The sequence below is a fragment of the Xenopus tropicalis genome, chromosome 7 (assembly GCF_000004195.4).
Source record: "Xenopus tropicalis strain Nigerian chromosome 7, UCB_Xtro_10.0, whole genome shotgun sequence".
NCBI classification, from domain to species: Eukaryota; Metazoa; Chordata; class Amphibia; order Anura; family Pipidae; genus Xenopus; species Xenopus tropicalis.
In genome coordinates this window covers 104,120,929-104,135,495 of record NC_030683.2, presented here as the reverse complement: position 1 = coordinate 104,135,495, position 14,567 = coordinate 104,120,929, and the positions used below count along the sequence as shown (strand labels likewise).

Here is a 14,567-nt window from a genome sequence, read left to right as displayed (position 1 = left end):
AAGTAGCAAAGAAACTTTGGTTTATATACCTATGCAAAACGTAGGCACATATATTCGCAAAATAGTAAGCACAAGGATAAAGGATATTGTCCACTAACATATTAAAAAGGACTTCAAGCTGTAGAAGATGCAAGAGCCTGAGTCCGCAAAGACCTGAATCAAGCTTGCAGAGAAGAGGACAATGGGGACTATGCTCTTGGACATTGGGGTTTAGGAACATTTATATACACGCTTGTGATATTTATATTGGATCTGTTTTTTTAGGAGTCTCCCTAGTAGGCAGACACAAAAAAGATACATCAATATGTGGCCAACATCCATACGTAACAACCTTAATCCACCTACCTCCTGGATTCCATGGATCAGACACAGCTTTGACATCGGCAGTGGTAACCGCTTGTGTTCCACCCCAGGGGTCAGCAGAAGTGGAGTTTATCTGTGCACCAGTTCCCCATGGATCAGAGCTTGCACCTGTAGCCACTGGAGGGCCTCCCCATGGGTCAGACGCTGCTGGTAGTGTAGACGTGGCAACTCCACCTGCCCATGGATCTGCAGGGGGAGCAGCTGAGGCACCCCATGGGCCTGCAGAAGCGGCAACTGGTGCAGGGGGGCTGAAGACATCAGCTAAATCCATTAGTGATGACTGCTGGAGTAACAAATATAAAATAAGCTTTTCACAGAATATAAAAGGAACCAAAGCGCATTAAATTAAATTTATAAATGCATAATGCAGTGGGAAATAAATATAGATGCAATATTCCACAATTTGGTACTGTAAATGCTAGACAACTGATGTTCAGCCACTCCGAGGCTGAAATTACATGGGATCATTGCCATTTAATTACGCTATGAATTGGCATCATCAACCACATCCTCACTATACAGATAAAAAGTCACAGATCACCTCTTCCTGCTTGGAAGGTGCCTCTTTTTTGCTCTCCTCTATAGCCATTTGAAGCCGGAGGTCATCTCCTCGTCTGATCCTCTCCTCCTGATATAAACAGAAATGAATAAATAATGTCTTGTTATCCGTCTCAGCAGCGCACTGGGGAGATTTCATTTACTCTTGACTCAAGTGAAAGCGTTACAAATAATGTACGACTTGCGGATGTAATGGTAAAATAGGAGACGCGTGCCATGGTCTAGAATGTTTTCTTAAAGCAGCAATCATAGCAAATAAGTTTTCCTACATAACCCAGGGAAAGAAAGGGTTTTAAAGGAGAAGTAAAGCTTAACCAAAGATATAGGGCAGAAATACTGTACATTGTACACGTTTTGGGTTCCTGTACCAGCCCAAGGCAACCACAGCCCTTTAGCAGGAAAGATCTGTGCCCCCAAAGATGCCCCAGTAGCCCCCCATCATCTGTTCTGCTGATTCACTGCACATGCTCTGTGCTGCTGTCACTTACTGAGCTTAGGGACCCACTCACAATATACTGTATATATAGAATAGAAATGTCACAATATAAGGCTGATGAGTAAATAATTTAGATTATAAGTACATGGCAGCTTAAAAAAACAGTGCAATTAGCATTAGTTTTTTGCTTGATAATTTGAATAACCCCTAAGCTTGGCTTCTTAACAGCTGCCCAGACCACACTGAGCATGTATGTGTCACTGACACTTCTAACAGAATTCAAGATGGGGGAGCTCCTGTGACAACTTTGAAGGACTGAATCATTCCTGCTACAGACATGCTGAACTTTTAGGTTGGTGCATTAAGTTCGGTATACAAAACATGGCATAGCCATATTAAATGTTTATGGTTTAGTTCTTTAAGTATGGCCCTGCTCTTAATTTCAACAGCTTAAACAGCTGTTAAAGAGAAGGGCTCCCAGGATATGTACTGGAATTATTTGTATGTTTGGGGAAAATAAATGTACAAAGAAGCATACACTTTCAAGCATGTACAGTTTAACACGTTTGTATTCCATAAGCTAGAATTGCTGCTCAGATTTAGGATAGGGGGACTGAAAATTGGGGAATACTCCGACCCTGTCAGGGGAAATGTGCAGTTCTACAGTGAAAATGATGGTGAGTTTTCATGGAGACAATAAGAGGAAGATGGTTAATAATACATATATATATATATATATATATGTTAGGTGCAAGTAAATATGAAAATGAGGATTTTTTGCAATCAAAGGAAATTGTTACCCCAAAATCAACACAAGGCAATTTACACACACTGAAAGAATCATGCTTTTGGTACATACTGTACAGCGGGTACAGCACTTATCTATTTGTATGTATTATTTATACATGTCTATGTGAGGTTTGGCTTGCCATTTTGGAAGTTTAGTGCCAACTGCTTTGTGTTAGTAAGTGGGGGGGGGGGGTTCAGATGACAGATGACCAATCTGTGACGCATGCAAGGCAGAAAAACTAAAGACACTCATAATGAAGCTGCAATCTACTGCATCCAGCTTGGACTAGAGAGTCACATCTAAAAGCTGTTTCAGGAATAGTAACAGAGACAATATAGGATGGTTCTCATAAGGGTCACTGACTGACATGATCGCTATAAAGAAAACCTTCATGCACCCTACAGAGCACATATAGATTCCCCGAGGCTCAGAATAGATGTGTAACACCAGGAGTTTGGGGGGGGAAACTTTATTATTAAATGTCTGACAAAGCCTCTAACAAAGCTTGCTTACCTGCACGTTTGCTAGAAATGGAATTACAGGAGGAGTGGGAGAGCACTTTTTATACTTACCTTTAGCCATATTTAGTATCAAGAAATCAGATTTGAAAGCATAATTTCAGCATTATTAGTAAATATAACAAAAATCAACAAGTGATCAGGTGATGCTGCTGACTGCATTGTTATGGGAGAGGAAACATCATTATAAAGACAGGTTAGAAACTGTGGATTCTGGTTTTTATCTGTGTGTATAAAATCTTTTCTAAAAGAACACACCGCCGTACATTAAAGGGGTGGGTCACCGTCAGGTTAACGTTTAGTATGTTACAGAATGGCCAATTCTTACAACTTTTCAATTGGTCCTCAATTTTTCAATTGGTCCCATGTGTAGTTGGACAGGACCCGTAGCCGTGTCACATGACCTCTGGAGCTGCAGCGCAAGACAGACGCCGTGGGAGGAGACGTTTCATGAGAGATCCAAATCAAAATCAGCACGGAAAGGAATCCGGAGAATTTTTATATAAGGCACCCTCTGCCAGGAGAGTTAGTACTTAGCCGAGAGCAGGGGAGTGCCTTAGGTACAGACTGCACAATAAATTGTTTGTGATCGGGAGATTAGAGGGAATGACACGCAGGATTTGTGAGAAGTTTACTATCTGGGAGGACTCTGGTTCTATTTAACTTAACCTGGGACTATTGGTAGCTATATGCTATGGACACTCTATTTAGGAATTGGATGCCATACAGGAGTGCTGTAAAGTTTTTCCCTTTGTTTCGTCTATTCATTTAATTTTATTTTTACAGTTTTTGAATTATTTGCCGTCCCATTCTGACTTTTTGCAGATTTCAAATGGAGATCACGGACCCCGGCAGCCAAAAAAACTATTGCTCTGGGAGGCTACAATTTTATCGTAGTACGTATCTTTCTATTTAGGTCCTCCTCTAGTCATATTCCAGTCTCCCTTTTTAAAGCCACTTCCTAATTACTAGGTTAAATTGGACCCTAGCAACCAGATAGCTGCTGAAATTCCAAACTGGAGAGTTGCTAAATAACTGAAAAAAAAACAAAAACGCAAATTAAAAATGAAGACCAATTGCCTTTTGTCTCAGAATAGCACCCTCTACATCATACTAAAGGTTAATTTAAAGATGAACAACCCCTTTAAGGAACAAGTACATATATCATTAAAGTCAATGGAACATAATATACATCCAAAATAACATACTTTTTAAAAAAATAAAAAAGCTTGGTAATCGCCTACAACATGTAGTTAGGGACCATAGAAAGCTCTTATACAAATAATCTCAAATTACCGATAATGAGAAAACGTGAGACTTGGTATAGGCATTCATACAGACACAAAATGATTAGTACGATCATTGGAAAGGCTATGTACACATGGGTGGGTTTAGCTTCAGCCCAAGAGGAGCCCAATCTCTGAAGTGATTTTTTTGGCTTGCAGGGCACATGCCAGGCACTGAGGTTAATTTTCCATTACAGGTGAAGGATGGGTAAGGTGTGCCTAACAACCAGACAGAAAAACACTGCTACCAGCAGTTGCCAGAAGCAAACTGCCCGTGTGAACGCAGCCTCTTGGGAGTCGCCACGGAGTACAAAAATAAGCAGAAACTAAAGATCAGATTTGACTGCATCAGCAAACAAAGCCTAAATTTAGTAAGCTCTAGCTTGGGGAACTTGGGCGCTGGAGAAAACAACTGGAAATCATGGCCTAAACAACGGGTGATATATATATATATATATATATATATATATATATATATATATAATATATGAATGAATGTATGTATTGGGGCCAGAGACACGAACAATGTGCAGTAAGAGTCATACCAAAATGCACAGTCACATACAAGTACATAGTACCAGTAAATATATATTGAGCATAGGTTTAAGCCATCCACCATGACAGAAGAAGGGGCGCTTTAGGATAAAGACTTATTGTATTTTATTGCTCCACCAGCGACAAGCCTAATGTCAGCATTCATTTGGCACTTGGAACTGTCTGACAGGCTCTGGGAAATGCTCACTATGGTTCTAGAATGGCTAAACCTGTTGGAGTTAAAGGAGAAGTTAAAGGAATCATTGGAGATCATTGGGATGCCAAATGTTAAGCACCCCCACAGTGAGTGTAATCATCTACCCAAAAGCCTGGACCAGTGCTGACCTGGGGTACATGCAAGCAAGTGCATGCAAGTCCATCTCCCATACACTCCATTATAAGCAAATAATTCTAATTTTTAAAATGGTTTCCTTTTTCTCTGTAATAATAAAACAGTACCTTGTACTTGATTCCAACTAAGATATAATTAATCCTTATTGGGTGCAAAACAATCCTATTGGGTTTATTTAACATTTAAATAATTTTTAGCAGACTTAAGTAATGGAGATACAAATTATGGAAAGATCCCTTATCTGGAAAACCCCAGGTCCCGAGCATTCTGGATAACAGGTCCCATACCTGTAAAATCGCAAGTACCCCAGGTTGCTGCAGTTTTCTACAACCAGGAGCACCAGCCCGGCAATCAGGTAAGTGACGGCAATTACTGGGGGGTGCCTAACATTTGGTACTGCCCCCCTCCCCAACTGAACCTTTCCTTCTCCTTTAAACAGACAGTCACATGTTATGGACCCCTAATGTTAACCCCACACAAAGCCACCTTTAACCTCTACACTATTCCGGACTACTATTCAAAAAAGCTTAAGGCACAGATACTTTAAACATAATTTTACTTTAAAAATAAGTTTACGTAGAGGTACATCTAGGTATTCTTTGGTGCCATAGCAGCATAGATTTCCATTGGCAAGCAATTCTTGACAGCTCCCTGTTTTTATTCTGCAACTTACAGCAGTTACAGCAACAAATACTATGTGTTATAATAGCCTATAGAACCTAGTTTTACAGGGCTAAAGCTTATAAGGCCCAAGATGGCAGGGATCTCTAAATATCTAAGGCCAGCACTGTTTTCTTCTCCAGCTCTCAATCAGAGCATTTGAAAAGTACAAAGAAGCAGAAAGGGGTTAGTGCAGGTTAGATAGGATCCTCATCCCCTCAACACCAAGCGGAAGAAAAGAAAGGAAGAAGTAAGAGGACGGCTGGCAGGGGTGGGGTCTGATTGTTATTGTTGCTAATTTTTGGATACCAAACTCATCAGCTCTACCTTGTCGTGTTCCTCTTTGCTCAAGCTAAGGGCAAGCTGTAGCTGCAATTCCTCTTCGGACACAGCAGGGGGCTGGGAAAGAGAAACAAAATAAAAGCACAAGACACACCAGCATGGCGGGAGACCAAGTACAGGGCAGAAGGAAATGGGAAGGAGGCAATATGGAAAGCAGATGAAAAGATATAAAATATATTTAGCCAGGTATACAACAGCTTCAACTCTGGATAAGGTTGATACTAATGGCATAATATAAAACCATCACCCCAGGCCACCAAAATTCAATTTTCTAATACAGCAGAACCCTGATTTCAGGTTTTCCCAGAATTTACGCCACTTTGACACCGCCCCCCACTAAAGTAAAATTACTACTGTATCTACTGTATCCCCGAATTACTATATCCAGTTTGTAGATTCCCTTAAAAATTAAAATCTTCTAATTAGATTTGGCCAAATAGTAAATAAATCGCAAACCCTTCACTGCATATTAATGTTGCAATGCTAGGCTTTTAAAGCTAAACATTTGCCTTTCTACTACAGCTGTTGGGAGCTTTAGTTCCCAGAATGCTCAGCCATGTAAGGGAGCTGCTGTTCATGGAAAATGGAAGGTAGTGGTAAACATTGCTGCTCTCAGGCTCAAGCAAATACTTGAATATGGACATCAGAGAGGTCAGCCTATTAAAATGTAAACCTACCTGCCAGATTACCTGCAGTGATTTTAAATTGGTTTGAGGGCTAAACCTATAGCATTTGTAGAGCATCAAACTGGGCATATGTGGGGGGTAGCTGTGCAAAAAAATATATAATACATACACATATACCAGTAGGAGTTGAAGCTGGGTAGACGTTAGCCTCAGTCACCAACAGAGTAACAAATGAATAAAACAGTGAAACTAAAATAGAGAAATATGTTTCTCAAAAAATGGCATGTGCTGGCAATGTGGGTAAGGGTAAGAGAAAGGAACAAAAAAATGTTCAGGAATTGAGGTTAGGGGAAGGTTGTTTTTGAACTGGTCCAAAACAGGAATTGAAGGAGAGAATTCTCTCTTGTTCTGGAACAACCCCTACAGATTGTCCCCATGTTGACAAAGCCGAAGAGCCCCAATAGATCCTAGTACAAGCTCAAATTTGGGCCTTAGTATGGATACCTCTTTTGATACTCTGACCTTCTGTGGAAAACCTTTGTGCACAGAAAAAAGAAAGTTTTAATATAGATGTTTCTAATAAACTGGTAAGATCCTTCCACATACAAGGCTTTCAATGGCCATTATTTTTTAATTTAGTTAGAACTGAATGCTCCACAAAAGATTTGGCTAAATATTTTTTTTAACCTGAATTGAAACCTTTTGCAGATACATATCTGAGCAAAGACATGTCACAAGACATGTTCAGTGCTTTGAAGCCATCACTAATAAAGGTTCAAGTTTAGATTTGGCTTTGTTGAGCATCCATGATTCCCCAAAATTGGAATTCTACAAAAATTGCTGGAGAAAAGATCCAGGATTGGGTGCATCCCTTTATTAAAGAAGCAATTGTTCAATTGAGCCTTCAATCAGCTTGTACAAGAAACCGGAATGTTCTGAAGGCTTAATGTGATTATAATCTTGGCCAATAAATGTACTACATTAGCATTACTGTTATCTTTCATTAATAATGCCTTTACCAGGTTCCAAGTTCTATTGGGCGCCTCTCTGTAACAGGTTCTACAGGCACACTTACAGGGCTTCCTTGACTTTTACTCAATATGTATTAATTTTCTTATCAGAGCATTAAGAAATTCTCATTACTGTAATTTGAAATACAATGGTTCGAATTATTGTGAAACTGCCACTCTGTCAACAACCTTCTTCAAAACCATACAGCAGAATAGTTTCACTAGATCTGCTTAGGTTTTGGGAGTTGCCACCGTTATGGTAAATTCTATAGTGCCCTAGCCACACTCTCTAGTAACATAAGCCCAAACACTCTTGGACCCTGAGCAACCGACCTTTCTGCCTTCTTAAGGGAATATAACATATTAGGAACACTGATATGTAATAGGTTAGCTGGCTACCACCTTTCTTGAGAGGAAATGGCAGCTAATAGCAAGGCTTAATCTACAAGGTAAGTCAGTAAGTTATGAGCGGAAAGGATAATCATCTGACCTATGGTAAACAATGTAAATATTCTAATGTTATATTGCATATACATACTTTCTGCAATTATAAAAGAAAATTTAAGTCAATTCTGATACATATGGAACATTTTCAATAATATTTAAGATAACTGTAAATGTTATTGCTACTGAGAACAGAACTCCAACAATGCCAAGCACTGGTCTATTAATCACAGAATATGCAAGTCACTGGGAATCATTCTTGGCTGTAACATTGTTATAGTGATGCGTGGGTTGGCTCAAAACAGTAGGATAAGCTGGCTGGGTTGAAGTCAACATAGTGCCTACAGGGGCAGGTGGTGGGCCAAACGTCTAATAAGGCCCCTTTCCTCTTGTGGCGCCCCCATAATGTCACCCTTTCCTGTGACATAACCACAGATCAGACCAAACCCTAAGGCCCGTCACACTGTTTTTCTGCAGAAGGAGAGACTGCCGATTCGGCCAGCTTCAGCCCCATGTGTGTGTGTGTGTGTAAGCACCAGCAGAAAAATACTGTATGTGACAGGGACCTACATTCCTGCCCAAGCATCACTAACACAGGATTAAAAGGGAACAAATAATGCTTTCAATAACAACTACATTTCATTTAAAGGGGCAATATACCCCTTGTTCAACACGAGTTCAATGAGCAAGGCTGTACATTTTGCCAATTGTTTTAAACCTAAAAGGAATTCTGTCATGATTATATCGTTTTATCACTAAATTACACTGTTTACGTTACAAATAATGCCATGTAAAATTTCATTTTTTAACCAATAAATGTATTTTTTTTTAGCTGTAATATTGGTGTGTAGGCGCCATCTCAGTGCATTGTGCCCGATTCTGAACTTTCAGAAGGAGCCAGCGCTACACATTGGAACTGTTTCAGCCTATTGTTTTACCTACTGGAGGAGTCATAAGTCGGACTTTGATTTCTTACTATTGAGTGCTATTCTGATATCTACTGGGAGCTGCTATCTTGCTCTCTTCCCATTGTTCTGCTGATCTGCATGGGGGGGGGGGAAGATACCACTTCAACTTGCAACGCAGCAATAAAGAGTGACTGAAGTTTATCAGAACACAAGTCACATGGTTGATGGCACCCGGGAAAGTAAGAATGTCTAGCCCCACATTAAAATTTCAAAATGAATTATAAAAAATTCTGTCTGCTCTTTTGAAAAAGATTGAGCTCTCTCTATGCTTTCTCTTTCTTGTACTGAAAAAGTCCTTTTATTTTGCAGCTTCCTGTTCTTTCAGAACAATTGTGGGAAGAGGGGGAGGCAATTTTCTCTCCCCTTTTAGAATAAATTCATCCTTACAGAGAAATCGGAGATACAGGTAGCAGTTAGGGGAAGGCAGGGATTTTTGTAATAAAGCGGTTATTCTCTATCTTTTAATTGCTCTTTGAGAGGCAGGAAATTAAAGAAAACACATTCAGCCCTTAAAAATGAGTATTTTGCTCATGTTGAACAAAGGTAAATAGGATCCACTGCCCCTTTAAAATATATATTTCATTACAACTGAAAAGGAAATTGCACGTGAATACTTATCACTTTATAGAACACCATATGTAGAGAAGAAGAACAGATCTAAATAAGAAATTGGGATGAATTGTCTTCATGATCAATAACATTCCATGCTGCTGATAGAGTGCAAAACCTATACGGAAACATCTCGAAAGCTCCTCTTCATGCCTAAAATTCTGGAGTCAAATGTGGGATTTGCTGTGTACGGTTAATTAACAAATCTTGCCTTTACTTTGCCAAGCAGCAGAGAGATCAGATAACGATACACAAAAGCAAATATTACATACAAGAGCATGGTAAAATACACAAGGAAAAAAAAGTTAGCCCAAGAGCCCCCCCTTCGGAATTTACCTTTGCTCTTACCTGCTCCGCCTCTTCTTTGCTCATGGCCAAGGCAAGCTGGAGCTGGAGTTCTTCCTCTCCGCTGCTTTGAGGCCATGCCTGCTCTGCTTCTGTGGCTGGGTTTAAGGTGGAGGATGCAGAAGACGCTGCATAAATTAATAAAGAGCCAACATGCCATTACAAATAAGAAGGCGACTTAGTCCTTAATTATATTACACAAATGCCACCAACAAAAGATCCAGGTTCCACTATAACTTAGAATTTAATATAGAACCCCCTACCTTAAATCTAAAGCAAACCTTAGGGATGTGGCACGCGGGAAGATTAGTCGCCCGCGACAAATCTCCCTTGTCACGGACGACTAATCTCCCTGTGTGCCACAGCCCCAAAGTAAAGGTGGCCCTAGGGTCAAATAATCGAATTTAAAACTGCAGGCATAGGAGTCCCTAGACTGAAGGACTGAGAAAATCAAACCTGCCCAATCAACCCAAACTGACTCGAATTAGCTTAAATCTGCATGTGTATAGTCACCTTAACAACAGTGTTCCAAAACCATATACAAGTCACAGAACAACCTATTTACTTCCAATATCCTTTACAAAAGGAAGGTAGGGGTTACACTCTTTCAATGGAAAGAACCTTTTTTTGAGGTATAGTAGTGTGGGAAGCTAGAGGGAGGCTCAAGTTTCATACAGATCGGGGTGACAATAGTGATATCATGAAAGTTGCAGGCTGAGCATCTAGCTGATCTTTACCTGCTTCTTCCACAGAATGCTGGAAGTAGTAGCTGACAGGCACCCGATGGACTGTAGGCTGGACCTATATGCTATAGCATTTTAAATTGTTTGTTAATGCACTATTTTATCTTCCAGTTATAAATATACTTGCATTTTTGTTTTACACAAACATACCTGACCCCAAAGATCAAAGGGATAAATACCTTGAGAGTCCTGCATGGGGTCAGGTACCTGCAAAACACCCGCAAAGCAGTCAGGACTCTGTAAGGAGTAACTAATTAAAATCTAGTTTTTGCAAGGTAAAAAGATCATTGTTTGACATCACTTCCTGTATATGTGATGGCACCTCCGGTTGACACAACTCTACACTGTAGGAGCATGTCAGGTGGCCTTGCATAGGGAGCACAAAGTGGGTAAGCCGTTGACAATGGTAGATAAGGGTGGGGGTGCATTGCAGTCAGACTCTGGGGAGGAGAAACTAGCAAACCGACACTGACCGGCAGGCAGTGGGCATTAATCTGACCCTACACTCCTATAATCTGCTTTATGAGTGCAGCCAGGCCAATGCAGTAACTGGGTGCAGGCACAATGAAGTATGAATAGAGGGGCAGCTTCTATGCTTGCAAAAAATGCCCCACATGGAAGTAGCCTTATGGCTTCCTTTCAGTCTGTGGGACTAGGTATGTTTGCATAAGAATAAAATACATTTTTATTTCTAGTTTAGATAGGCTTATGTAGAAAAGATGCATAAACACTAACTAAATTAGCCCATGTAAAGTGGGGTATATTTTCCAGAGACTGGTCCGATTGCCATCTTGAGATCAGGAAGACAATTGGAGAGGCTTCAGAAGGTTTTTTGCCACCTTATGGATCAACTAGCAGTTAGGCAGGTTTGACAAAGACATAAAAGTTTATACTAGATGGATGTGCCCTGAACCTTTCCACACATTATACAGCAATTATCCTTACAATAAGCCATTGAGTTGATGCTATTGCACACTCCAATATACCACTGTAATGAGGTATATGGCCAGTTCCCATTGCGGTTGCCCTTTGGAAAGGTAAACTGTGGCAACAGAGCTCAGAGATCTGAGATTAGATTGAGAAAAGTAAACGCTGCATTTCTGATGAGGAAGAAAGAGTTCAACTGTACAATTTCCTACCTGTACAGCTGGCCACCCATGCACTACCATGCTAATAACAATACTAAGACAGCTCAAAGCTGTAACACATTCTACATATTTGTACTGTTTTGCTTTCATTTTACAGAACACCAGAATTATTGTACCGTTTCAGCAGACAAATGACATTCAATTACCTGTATTTCTGGGTGTGTTCCTACGTTTTATACTTGGATAAATTTCTATTTTCTGCTTTTCATTTCATTGTTTTGCTGTAGCTTTTCTATAGTGAGATCGTGCATACATCTATAATGTATGTGGAATACATGTTGCAATATGCAGTGTGCCATAGGGAATGCTGCCCATAAGCCTATAATTAATTGGCCAGATAGGAAATTGCATCATGAACTGTAACAATTTGTAGGTTTGGCCCATCCCTTAAAGCTCTGTACAAAGGTGATTCAGCTCCCCTTGCATCTTATCTTTTCCTGTACTACAGATTGAGCAACTAATATCTATTCATCCATTATTACTGAGCACATTTCTGCATATTATTGGATAACAGTCACAGTGATTGAATGCCACAAGCTTTACACAAGCCTTAAATAAGGCACAAATTAATTTTGATTTAACTTATGACGAGGATAATTATGTGAAGACCGTGACCTATGCAATATGGGCTCATTTCAGAAAGAGCCATGTTCGGATTTACAACATAATATACAGGTCACTGTGCTGGGCTTCTGGGCAGCTTCCATGCTGTTAATGACATGCATTAGAGAAGCCAGTTAATAAATCATATGTGGGTGCCGTGAGTCATCAACGTGACTTCACCAATTCTGCTACCATGCCTTTCTAATGGAACAATATGTACATTTAAGTGAAAGTCACTGGCATGATAAGAATCTAAATAAATATTTATTAAATCCCTGACACAATATCCACTTAATTGTTTTTTGTTTTGTTTTTTATATTTAATTCATAATCTGGGATAGGATTCTACTTCAAAGAGAGACAAAATGGATCACAATGATGGGCCCCTATACCCTAAAGCAGTGATCTCCATCTAGTGACTTGGGGTCAACATGTTGCTTACCAACCCCTTGAATGTTGCACCCAGAGGCCTCAAAGAAGATGCTTATTTTTGAATTCCTGGCTTGATGGCAAGTTTTAGTTGCATAGGCTGCCAGTCAATATAGGGGCTACCAAAAAGCCAATCACAGCCCTTAGTTGGCACCCCCAGGAACAATTTTTATGCTTGTGTTGCTCTCCAACCCTTTTAACATTTGAATGTGGCTCACGGGTAAAAAAAAGCTGGGGCCCATAATTTTTTTATATATTATACATGTTGGTACTTTGGGAGCAGTATGCAATCTAACAGTGTGGAGCAGTATAATTATATTGTATGTATAACTCAAGGTATTTTAACATTCTGTACTAAGTGTTATGTTATAATCATAGTAGTGGTTCACTTTAATTTTGCAATGTATTCTGGGCTTAGTGGCTCTATAAAGGATGGGTGGAACATCACACGTGTAAAGGTCCCCATACACGGGCCGATTATAGCTGCCGATATCGGTCCCTTAGACCCGTAGGTGGGGATATCGGGTGAAGATCCGCTCGCTTGGCGACATCGCCAAGCGAGCGGATCTGCCCGTGTATGGCCAGCTTTAGACCCAGATGAAGCTGCCTACTTTCTAGCAGATAACTCTGCCCTATCATTTCATGGAGAGGAAGGCCAAAATGATGCAGCTGGTCTATCCATGAAGTTTTTACACCATTAGTACTTAAAGATATCTGCATTTCTAATTTTAAAATTTTTAGAAAGAGAAATAACATGTAAGCATAAATGTTCTATAAGGGCACAAGATGTAAAATTGAAATGATTTAAATTGAGCAATATATTTATAAATTAAACAAACACAGATGTAGTCATTTTCACTTCAATGTTAATATGTAAATGCCCAAGCATTTCTTATTAACATTAGGGAAAATCTGGGACTGACAAACATGAGATGCTTCAAAAAAGAAGAGTAAAAGGGCCCTGCCCGACGCCAGATCATCAAAGTGGATTTAATGTGACCTGACAAGTATGGGGAGTTCAGAGGGCTAACAGCACAGCTAAGTGCAAAATAATATTCAAGGCCCTTTTTGTTTTATCAGTAACTGTGGGAACTTGGACTGTGGCTCTCCCATGCCAACCTAAACGATTGATGGAGAATGTGCCATTTACTGACAGCGTAGGCTTTGTCTGCTGGGTACAAAGGTTTACTAACCACTCACTAACACTGATAAGAGATGTAGGCTGGGGGAATGGATGCTAACACACAGTTCATTGATAGGGAGAAGGACACAATTCTAAAGGCTGCCTTCAAGGGAGAACAGACCATAGGCAGGGTTAAGCTATCAATTATTTTGTTTAAAATAAAGGTGTGAGGCCACAGCATATGCACACAACATCCCTAACCTTATATCATAGATACAAGCTGGAAATTCACCATAGACAAGAACAGGAGCTTCAGTCACTATAAAGGCAAACTCTTTCTTGGATCAATCCACCCATTTGCCATCCAACATTTATTCTGTGTCCTCTTTAGAAGATAACAAGGTAATAGATATATGAAAATACTATGGGCAGCGTGGTGGCTCAGTGGGTAACACTTCTGCACATTTTCCCCGCCTACGAGGATTTGTTCCGGGTACCCCAGGTTCCTTCCACACTCCATTAAAATACAGGCAGATTAATTAGCCCCTGATAAAATTGGCTCTCATGTATGAATGTAATAGGGACATTTGACTGTAAGCTCTTCTGGGGCAGAGACTAGTGTGAATTATGTATAATCTCTGTAAAACGCTTTGTAAATGTGTGGGACTTCTATAAATAAG

General features: G+C 40.0%; 1 protein-coding gene across 11 annotated transcripts in view; it reads right to left on the bottom strand.

The window, feature by feature from the left end:
* epn1 (epsin 1) overlaps positions 1-14,567 on the bottom strand; it is a 50,418-nt gene that overhangs the window by 8,461 nt on the left and 27,390 nt on the right. For 3 of the 11 annotated variants that reach the window (XM_012966199.3, XM_018095295.2, XM_012966206.3), the window contains exons 5-8: positions 9,833-9,969; positions 5,825-5,896; positions 905-991; positions 346-646 (exon numbers count right to left, since the gene is read on the bottom strand). In XM_012966199.3, the coding sequence (XP_012821653.1) occupies positions 346-646; positions 905-991; positions 5,825-5,896; positions 9,833-9,969 (597 nt within the window). 11 annotated transcript variants of the gene reach the window in all.